The 11551-nt window shown below is 38.0% G+C and overlaps 1 protein-coding gene across 1 annotated transcript; it reads right to left on the minus strand.

The window, feature by feature from the left end:
• Positions 1 to 437: 437 nt before the first annotated feature.
• Positions 438 to 1798, minus strand: sox14 (SRY-box transcription factor 14). The gene has a single exon (XM_036522050.1). The coding sequence runs from the start codon at positions 1419 to 1421 to the stop codon at positions 705 to 707; it is 717 nt and encodes a 238-aa protein (XP_036377943.1). The 5' UTR covers positions 1422 to 1798; the 3' UTR covers positions 438 to 704.
• Between the last annotated feature and the right edge of the window lie 9753 nt (positions 1799 to 11551).

Consider the following 11551-nt stretch of genomic DNA (forward strand, 5'->3'; position numbering starts at 1 on the left):
CTTTCCATGACATGACAGGCTTAAATTACCATCTCAGATGAAAATACAACATTAACTGCCTGACGTAATATTTGAGGTTTCTCTCTAAAATCAAAAATAAACTTAAACCTTTGACTTTAGCACTGGACTACAGAAAATGTGAGAATGAAAATAAGAAAAGTATAAGATTTTTTTTTCATTTGATTTTTGAAATAAACAGTATAATTTATGTGCCTGTATAAAGCATACATTTTTACTCAGAGGTCCTAATTTTGATTGTTTTTTTTTTTTAATTTGTTTAATCTGAGTCTAAATCATTTCATTATACAGGAAACAAGTACTTCTTAGTTGTGCAAACCAAAATTACCTTCAAAATGTGTTTATCATAGTATTAACAAATAAACAAATTGTTATTATAGCATCAAAATGTACATAATAAATAAAATTAAGAACCGTCTAGTCGGTGGCCAATAATAAACGTTTTAACATTTACAATTCTTACAATTCACAGGGCACCTGCCTTACAGCTATTCCAAGTTCCGTGCGAAGGTCTTTGTAGAAACGTCCTGTTAGTGATCGTAAAAAGTTTTTTGTTCATTTTCCGTTAAAACAGAAGTCCACCGCTTCACTTTATTTGATCATTTCGTTTTGGAGCGTTGTCTTTATTTACATGCGTTGCTGTATTCATGTTTCAGAAATAAGTCTGTTTTGATTTTGTTTTCACGTTACATGGCAGCAGCATGTGCTGAAGAGTATGGGTCTATCCCAGTTTTGGTCATGCCTGGGAACAATATGTAGGCAACCGGGGGCTGTAAACTCGACGCTGACCAGGCGGTACAGTTACAGGGCACGACGTACCCAGGGTTTGTGGGTGACGGGTGAGTGTGAGTGTGCTGGCTTGGGCACCCCAAGCTGCCGAAAGCGCCATTCTGATATCCTAATGAGGAGGCGTATGGCAAAGTGCTGGTGGTCAAAGTGTGGGGCATTTCTGTCATCTTCTGAATTGCGCTAGAGCTGAACTGGCTGGGGTCGAGGAAAGAGTAAGGTGCCGATGTAGGCGGCAGGAACGCTCTAGCTTTTTCTGAGGATCCCAGAAGAGTGTCCGTGGCAGATACAGGAAGTCCTTTCAAATGATCCGTATCCCCAAGGTAGGGCAGGGGGAAGACGTACCTGTCTTTCTTGAGTAAATTCTTGGGCTTGCGTCTGGGTCTATACTTGTAGTCAGGGTGCTCTTTCATGTGCTGCGCTCTCAGCCTCTTCGCCTCGTCAATGTAAGGTCGCTTCTCGGATTCTGAAAGCAGCTTCCACTCGGCACCAAGTCTTTTGCTGATTTCTGAGTTGTGCATTTTGGGATTCTCCTGTGCCATTTTTCTCCTCTGACCCCGGGACCAAACCATAAAGGCATTCATGGGTCTCTTGATGTGATCTACCGGCTTTGACATTTTAGGTGCGACCGTTTATTCCCTTTACAACAACGAGAAAAGTTACTCGACCAACCAGGAAATGTATTCACCTGTCCCGAAGATAGACACTGCTCATACCAGTTCTCGAGTGTGAGAATAATTGAGAAAGAAAGAATATATTAAAATCCAGTGTTCGATTCTTCCGTTTTAGAATCAACGCGCAGGGGAGAGTTGGAATACAGCCATGCGCGCAAGATCCACCGAGAAGCGCAAGTTCCGAAATCGCTTGGTCTGAAAGTATTTGTGTTTTTCCTGGAGGTGTCTCGCCTAGCAAAGCACCTGGCTGTGAAGTGAGGAAAAGCTGGTGAATGAGAGCCAAAAGCGGTGAAGTTCAAAGGCTGGGCTGGTTTGGTCTGCACGCAATCTGACATAATCGCAGGGCGTTCACTTACCAACCTGGGCACCAATCAGCACAGAGACCAACATAATACCTTTACGAAAATATGTATATTACTACATAAACAAAGACTGGTGAGAAAAGGGGGGGGGGGGGGGGGGGGTTACTGTCTTCTGTCCCAGAATCCTTGTATTTGAGAGGCTTCAAACATAGACCTTCAACCTCTCTGCGATAAAACCAGGCTTTTGACAGGGTAAATCCTAATGACATACCAAAAAAAAAAAAAAACCACGACCGAACACAAAACAATCAAATACATTTACTGTATTTTGAATTTCCTCTAATGGTCTTATATATATATATATATATATATATATATATATATACAGTAACAATTTAAAAAATATTAACGCGTGTGGTAGTAAATTATTCAAATACAAAAATTAGAGATGGATCTGCATTTTAAAGATTACAAACAATCCAGAAAATCAACTACCATGCTCCATTTAATACATAATAGCCTGTCCGATGTGACAATGCCCTCAAGGGAAATATTTATTAAATGAGAACAATTGCCACAGGTCTCTTGGGACAGCATCAGTTAGAGCTTGCCTTCTTGCACCTGTTTTTTTTTTTTTTTTTACCGAACTCATCTCGCAGCATAATGCCCTCATGTTCAAACATACCCATGGACCGAATTTGAATGTAGTCGTTTGGAACCAGCAAAGATTGAGGCCAGCATATGAAGTTATTTGGTAAACAATATTACATAGCTCATTACAAAATGATCATTGTTTTAAATTTAAACCAAAAATGTCATCAGCGTTCTTCAGTCCTCTCTATTTCGTCTTTATTTGATAAGAAGATGTACTTATTATTTACCACTGTGGATGTAATGTTGTATAATATTGTGAACGAGATAGTATAATCATTGCATTTTACCCATATACTCGTGGGCCTTTATTTTACATGTTATATATATTATCAAATTTATATTTTTTTCGGATCAGGCTACTGTCAAGGAGGGTGGGTGTGTTTGAGGGGTATGGTAGTAGTATCCATACGTAATAAGTGAGTGCGTTTGAAGCATTGTGCAGTGAATGTTTGAGCATGTAAATTCCACTATGTAAAGGATCGCTGTTTTAATAATAACCCCGAGGCTAAAAGAGGTTGACATATGACTCGCTCGGTTGTGATTAAGTGAAATGTGTAAGTGAATTCTGACAGAAAGGCCCTGGTACGTTATTTGAGTTTAAACAAGCAATGCAATATCATTCAGCAAATCTCTTGTATTCTTAATTCATAGGACTATTAAAACATTTTAGCAATGACAAATAAAAATATTCATATTCTTGGTACCATATAAATTCTAGATAAATGTCTGATACATGCAAATCTAAGGCAGTCTTTTAAGAGACTGGAACTACAGTCAGATTTCAAATGGAAAACTTTTTACGCGGAGATTTTATTACGACTAAACGTTAGCATCGGCGGTGAATTTCTGTGTTGATCACTTTCATTTTCGTCTTAGTAGCCGTTGTTTTATTAACTACACATACGATCATACACCGAAAACAACCTGTGAACTACTGTTAATGCAATATTAATAAACTCATTAATATTCCATCCATTACCTTTTTGCCCTGTAATCCCCTTCTATCGTTCCGAAAGCAACACGAATTTTAGGAATATCAAATCGTTTTAACAACGAATCACACATTACTTTAGGAATTAACAGCAATTATCTGGCTACATCACAGTCCTGCGCTAACCATCAACGTTAGAATGAATAGAAAGTGAAAGTAACATTTAAGGGGAGAGTGAAACTAAGTAAACGTCGTGGTAAAGAGGTAAGGTTTGGGGGGGGGGGGGGTGCTTGGCATCTGTAAACCATGGAAGAGAAGACTATTTGAAGGCCTTGCCAGCGCTCAAACGAGAAGAAACGATTAGTTTTTCATAAGCACTGGTAAGCATATATAAAAGAATAAAATATTATTTACGTGCCATAGAACAAGGAATTGAAACCCTCAACTGTACCGTCTGATCACCGTATGTATACTGCTGTGTCTCCACGCAGGTCTGAAGCGTAAACAAGTACAATGTGCAGTACTGCTTCGCATATGTGGTTTAAACCATTCTCAGATATGACGGATCTATTGAGGGATTTCTCTTTTTAGGCTTAATTAATTGGCAGATTTATGCCAATCTCAACCTTACTGATATTGCTTGTTAAAACATCCTTCATTTCACCATACAGGATAGGTTATATAAATATTTAAGAGATAAACCTCATACTACAATCATTACTACACTTCATCTTGTATTTACGAGCGCACAAATGCATAGGTTACATATCGGTGTAAATCCATTGCAAGCGCAAATTTAGATAAGGATGGCTTGGCTACGTTTTCAAGAACAGCATTTGATGTTTCCGCTGCAATGCAAGGTATGTATTTCGATTTATAAAGATGTTAGTGTGTTGGATCTTTAAGGCTCTCTTGTTTCAATAAAACCTGCCGTCTCCTAATACATTCGCTGGTCAGAAGCACAAGCCACAGCATCGCGAGGCGTACAAAGGCATTTTAAATCAATCAAAGCTGACGACGTGGGGTGGAAATAATTAGTAAAACGATTTTTCCCAATGGACCAGCGGGCCGCATTTACTCAACGCATACGGTTTACTTTATGCAATAAAATGAAAGTTATGTAAACTCAATAAATTATCCGTATAAATTGCATGCCGTTAGCATAGTGAATGATCATTTTCACATGGGGTCGCTCTCAGGTAGAACTGTGAGGTATGAATGTCGGTACAAAGGGCTTTGCTGCCTTACAGGTGAAACAGTACAGAACTATATGTATTTATGTGCATGTTATTAAGTTTATTTAACCATTATCTTTTTTGTAATAAAACGGATGGACATCTCTTCGGATGAGGCGAGACTATTCTTCTAAATTATTAGCCGAAAACATGTGTAACAAGAACAATAACACAACAATAACACAACAACAACAACAACAACAATAATAATAATAATAATAATTAATAATAATAATAATAATACCTGTAAACAATGGTTACCTGTCAATGTTTTATACATCAGATCTATGTTAAACATTTTACCTTCTTTTTTTGCAAGATGTCTGATATCTAATATGTAATATTCCGTTTCAAACAATAAAAACTATTTTCTGGATTACAATACGTTTTGGTGTGTTTATCAAATTTAGACATAGCACGGTCCTTAATTTGGCAGATTAAAAAGCCAATCCCTTACGACATCAAAACCACTTAGTTTTTTTTTTTTTTTTTTTAGCGTTTTTTAGCTTTCTGTTTGGATTTGACCACGCTTATGCAGGTAAATGCAATAGAAAAGAAATACGATTTGCTTAGGTGTTTTCAGATTATACACAGCAAGTTTTCCTTACAGCCGAAGAACTGAACATTCTTTTTCTTTATTGTCCATAGCATAAATACTGGTTTTGGAAAGCCTGTTGTACTTTCAAAAGTGAAAGTGAACTGTCGCAATGCCGGATTAATTAGGATATACTATACGGTTTAGGACCCAAAATCTGTCTTATATGTGTTAATCACAAATTCATACTGATGTTTTTGATAAATGAGCAAGACACTGCTGCAGTAAAATAGCGTTGCCATTATGATGTATACGAGAACATTTTTAGGCTGTGTTATGATCGGAAGTAGTTTTAATAAGCAATGTTTTAATCTCTTTTTTTTACATTGTCAAATAGCAATGCTTGGCTCATCACAAAATATACCCCAGCAGACATTAACTCTTAAATTCGCCATATAATAAGCATTGTTAAGCAGTGCCAGAGAAAAATGTAGTAATTTAATGAACTTCTTCAGAACAGTTTTAAGTGACGTCGCTTCTTAAGGAGTCAATATTGCAAACTATTATACAGAGTATATGTATAAGTGTAACTGAACTATGTTATTATGTTTGTTGTGCATAATACACGCATCAATAGTCTTAAATTTCTATAGTATCATATTTTCTATCAATGAAATGATAACCAGATTGTAAGTCTGTTGCTGGACATTGAGAGTCAAGGGTAAACTTCCACAGTAGGCTGTCCATGGTGCTGAAGCAATAACTTTGATTGCAGAAAATTTGAAGCCCTTGTCAAAAGTCTTGTGAAGACTGCATGTTGACATTTCAATGCTTTTTACACTATTCCATTTAGTTTAGTACTAGTTCTAGGTTAAGAGGCTGTTGATATCAGAGGAAACCTTCCACATTTTGGATAGTTTGCTGACCACTCATCGGCAGAGTGGTTTGGCTTGTCAACAGCACATTTAAATCTACTTTTTCATTATTCATTCTTTTCATTATTCACAAAGCATTTTTCATTTCATCCATGCAGTATTCACTCCTACAAAATGTGAACATGTAGTAGCCACTTAAAAGTATCTTGGATAAATTCAGTCATATATGGATATTATAATGCCAAGAACATATCACATTAATTAATGGGATGGATCACACTGAATGATTGCGAAATGTAAACCGTCGTACTTAATCCTGGTAAGGAGCCATGCTTAATGATAGTGGTTCTCTGGAACCCAGAAGCTGAAGTGTCATTCTTTTTGTCAGGCACAACAAACAGAGTGTTGTTTTCACTGAAATGATGAACAGTTGTAGGAGGGACGTTCTGCAGCCTTTTCCTCTAAGCGGTTGTTGATGAACCGTTACCCTCCCCCCAGCCTGTTTCTGGAGCTGGACCTTCAGTGGAATATGGGAGATGGAAAGGTTTGCACTCCCTGTTCCTTTCTGCGTGGGTTGGATTGTCTGACATGGCAATGCATGCTTTGTTTTTATGCTGCCTGATTTAAAATGTTCACAATAAATATTTGTTTTGATTCCTAGCTTGCTTCCTATACTGCCCCTTCTGTCAAAGAACTAGGCTTAGGTAACCTGTTTAAAATACACCTGTTGTTTTTAGTCATCCACCATAATCCTAATGCCTAGTTCTGGTTTGACACGAAATTGTATACAAAAGTATATTGTGTATTATCCATAAACATAGTAGATCTGCAATTTATTTTGCAATACAAAACTGTAAAGTTATATATGTATTTTTTATGTAAAAATGATTTGCAGTGCATTGCGGGAGAGAGGCCTTTTTTGAGTAATTAGGAAATAAAATCACACATACCTGTATGTCCATTATACAACATGTAATTATGTAAGTGACATGTGAGACCACATAAGTATAAAGTCTAGTTAAGTGTGGGCTCTAGAGTAATATATCTGGCTCCGATCAGTGTAAGATCACATAGTGTATTCCTTTTGTAGGCAGTATGACCTTATATTACTGTTTTTGCTCTCAGAAGAACAAGTATTTCATTTCTTAAAATTAATTCATTTGAAAAACAATCACAACCATTTGTGTATGTGTGACACACCATACCATGATAGAACGGTGCATACGATTCTGGCACAAGAAAGAAGAAAGGGGTTCAAGAGGTCAAGTGTTATTCACCTGGGTTATGGGTACAAGAAGCCCTAAATGTTATTGGAAAAAGGGTAGAGGTAGAAGGGAGTGTCACTGTTCAGGTTTTCAAGCACCTTAGCGTACACCAGTCAATAATATCAAATCCACTGTCTGACATCAGGTCACAAGCGTACAAATCTCAGCACCCCCTGTGCAAGACTGAGACAGCTCCAGGATGGTCATCTTCCTGGGTGCTGAAGGGCCTCAGCCAGACTTTGCCAGATCAACTCCAGCACAGTATGGTGGCAGATCCAGAATGCATCAGGGTTTATAGCAGCATTCACGTTAGCTTAGTGCTTATTGACAAGCGCAGTGCAGTGAGTCCTGCTCAGACACACAGACAGGCTGATACAAACAGGCCAAGTACACACTGGCACAATATGTGTTTAGTGGTGAGTCACGTCTGCTGGAGCATGATGATAGGTGGAAAGTGTAGCATTGGCATTGTGTTACACAAGTGAACAGATGGTATGGGGTGCAGTATACTAACAGAAATCACAATTAGTGTTAGTATATTGCATATAGTGTTAGTATATTGTTAGTGATAGTAGTGTTTGATGGTTTCTTGACTAAGCAATGCTAGACAGAAAATGTTCTGATTACAAATATTTCACATTACTTTGTACAAAATGCCTTCACATTTACACAACAACACACAATTACATGGAGGCTTCATTTGCCTGACTTTTCTGGCACAAAACATTACATTACATGCATTTAGCAGACTCTCTTATCCAGAGTGACTTCCAGCACAGTAGAGCATAATTGTATCCATTCAGTTTAAACAAGCAACAGTGTCAGACCAGGCTAACGACACACCCAGACCAGTGAATGTGAGCATAACACTATTTAAGGCCTACTACAAGTTAACTTGTGCAAAGACAATGACAGTAGCCAAGTATAACTATGATACACAGTGGTGGGCCATCAGGGACAGCAGGGCCTTCTCTGCTGGTCCTGTAAAAATAAAATCAAGTGTGTGTAAAATGTCTTTCTTGAGTACTTAGTTATCAGTTTCATTAGTGTAATGTCCACAAAATTGCTTATGGTTAGTTTTGTTGAGGTTGAACTGGAATATCCTACATCAAAAAAGTCATTTAAACACCTCACAGCACTACAGATACTGCTAGCTTTTTGTTGAAAGACCACACATCTGATTTATAACAAGCATTAGTGACAGAATCATCAGCCAATCAAATTTTGATGTTCAAAGACAGGACGCCCAACAACGTGCCCAGTGCTACCCCCGATTTTCGACATGAATTTCATATTTTCATATTTGGATTTGTAGCCAATGGGCGTATTCTTTCAGATTTTCCCACGGCTCCAGGGTATTCTAGAAGGTCCGTTCATTCGCTCAGACAAGAGACCTAGCTCAGTGCTAACTAGCAATTGATAGCCGACGTCAAAAATGGCAACAGCTGGAGAGGATGTTGTCGTGGATTTTTTATCAGTACCCTTTTCAAGACGACTGTTCAATGAAAAGATGGATGTTGTTTAAAAAGGCCGCCCAACCTGCAAAGGCAGGCTATGTTCATCATTTTCAGGCTAGCAACTGGGAACGATACACATGGCTTACAGGCTGAGTTTGACACAAGAGGCTTGTTCTGTGGGACCAGCAAGGGTGCGTGGAATTGGAAAGGCTACGAGAATCTTAGCTGTTTAACTGCTGCACAAAAACGCTAAAACACAGCAGGTCAGCTTAACCCATTCGCATGTAACTTCTTTTATGCTATATAGCGTGTGTTAGTCTATGTTACATGGTTCGTTATGTTTTCTTTAGCATTATTAAGCTTCTTGTATTTTTCACCGCCCTATTTGCTATATTTTTTAATGTTAAATCGCTGTTTCTTCAAAGCTAAAATTAGCTAGAATTTTTTCCAATCTCGTGTTCTAATCGCAAATTATATTTTGCCTAAAGTGTAAAAATTGCTTTTTTGGGAGGTACAGAAGGCCCAGTTCTGATAGGCACGGTTCGCCACTGACTATACAACAGTCCCTAGAACACAAAATCAAAATATGTCATAATACTACATGTAAGGTTAACATCAAATGCTAGAAGTAGCAGGTGTTAGAGGGTAGGGGTAGAAGTGAAACTGAGATGCAGTCTGAAGGGGTGGGCCGGAAGTCTGTGTCAGTCTGTGTCAGAAGATGGCCAGTGATTCTGCTGGCTTAACTCACGTGCGGAGTTCATTACACCACTGAAGGACGAGTACAGACAGGGATCGTGTCTGTGAAGAGAGACCCTGTCGGTTTGGGACAGTCAGCTGCCCTGTAGATGCAGAGTTGAACTTGATGCGAGTGATAACAGGAAGCCAGTGAAGTGAGATGAGGAGGGGAGTAACGTGACTATGTTTAGGGAAATTGTAGATAAGTCGCACAGCTGCATTTTGGATTAGTTTTAAAGGTTTTATTGCAAAGGCAAGACAAAACAATGCCTTTGTGATGGGTGAGCCTCACTACTCACCCAACATCACCCCAGCCAAGTACCTTTGGAGTACTATGGTTTGGTGTGTACATCACCGTGACTATGTCATGATTGCAAATACTTATACTTGCTGAGCTATTGCCACCACTTCTGAACAAAATATAAATGCTTTATGTTAATGTCACGTGCTTTATGTTAATGTCATGTATTTCATTCTTCAATAAAATAAAAAAAAAATCTGAGCCAGAATCATGTTTCATTTTAATTCATCCCTCAACTCTTATACAATCTCAATAATAATAATAATAATAGTAATAATAATAACAATAATAATAATAATTTTCCTCTTCATGTTGTGTAAGAATGAAAAACATGCCACCCAATCAAAAATCTTTACAATGTGTAAAGGACATTGCATACTGAGGCCACTGGGTAGACAAATTCACAAGCCCCAGAACCCTGGCCCCCCACCTACCTCCACTGCGCTCCACCCCCACACAGACCTGTATTATTTCATATATTCAAATTTTCAATGTTTGTTCTGGCTGGAGCTCTTGGTTCCATCATTCACTACTGTGGAAATTGATTTTAGTCAGCTGTCACAGCAATGAGTTCTTCAACCTCTGTGAAAATATATTTACAAAAATGCTGTTGGAGAAATTTCATTAACCTACGCACCACATGAAGCTTTAGGACAAAGTGAATATAATACATTTTTTGAGGTGGAAGCCAATGCCCCAGAAATTTTCTGTGAGTCCAATGTGGAGTCCAGAGGCAGGATCCATACTGCCTTTCGCTTTTAGCTATATGTTACTGTTATCCGTTTCCTTTAGTGAATCAACGACAATTAAAAGCAACCTGAACAATGCTCAGTTTGATAGCATGTGCTGTGGGAAAAATTAAAATAATATCAGATTTTTATACAATGTTACTTTTCATTCAGACGTGGAAAATGATGTGTCCTGGTAGATGAACAAGTAAATAAATGGACAATAGGTAGACACGTTGGTAAAACAAACTAGAAAAAAGAGGGCCAAAGCAACTGTTCATAATGAAAGGATGGCACTATTCATAAGAGACCATCCTGCATGTATCACAGAATTATACAACACAATTAGGATTAGTGGGCCACAGACAGAGATTACAGGAGATAGGGATAAGTTATTTCAAAACAGAAAAATGGAGAGTCTTCCGTGACCTTTATTAAAAGCAGGAAAACATACACAGTGTCAAATGTGCTTGCAAAGAAAATAGCCTGGGACTAAAAGCCATGGAGCTCTTTTTGTCAGATCACAAGAATACCATTGCAATGCTTTTGGGTTGCCTATTAATGCCTATACTGTCTTACAACAAAGAAAGGGTTTCCAGTGACCTTAATACACAGCCACTATGTATTGCCAGCTGCAGTATATGCTGACTATTCCATAACATGGACAAAATGTCTGCAGTTACACCAGTATTGTGTCTCACCGCATTCAGGTTTGTCCCAAACTGTAAATAATTTCAGCAAGGGCTTCATTCAATCTAGACACAATGTGCTTAAGTGTGTATTATTTTCTTTGTATTTATTAGTATTGTTCAAATTTTGTATTGTTCAGAGTTTGGTAAATTAAGTCATACCGATTGTGTTCGCCTCTTGAGTGATTGATAAGGATTGGTAACAACTGATGGAATTTTTCAAACAGAGTTCACTCTAGTCACTCAAAAAGAATGAAATAAATACCACATTTCTTCTACTTTGTAAGTATGTTATGCACAGTGGTCCTTCTGGTGAAAATGTACTAAGGAAGGTGATGCTTGAAGTACACAGAGATGATCAAGATG

Source organism: Megalops cyprinoides, chromosome 2 (genome assembly GCF_013368585.1).
Source record: "Megalops cyprinoides isolate fMegCyp1 chromosome 2, fMegCyp1.pri, whole genome shotgun sequence".
Taxonomy (NCBI): Eukaryota; Metazoa; Chordata; class Actinopteri; order Elopiformes; family Megalopidae; genus Megalops; species Megalops cyprinoides.

Excerpts from the sequence above, each read along its gene's own strand:
- sox14 (XM_036522050.1), bottom strand. The coding sequence starts at position 1,421 with ATGTCAAAGCCGGTAGATCACATCAAGAGACCCATGAATGCCTTTATG.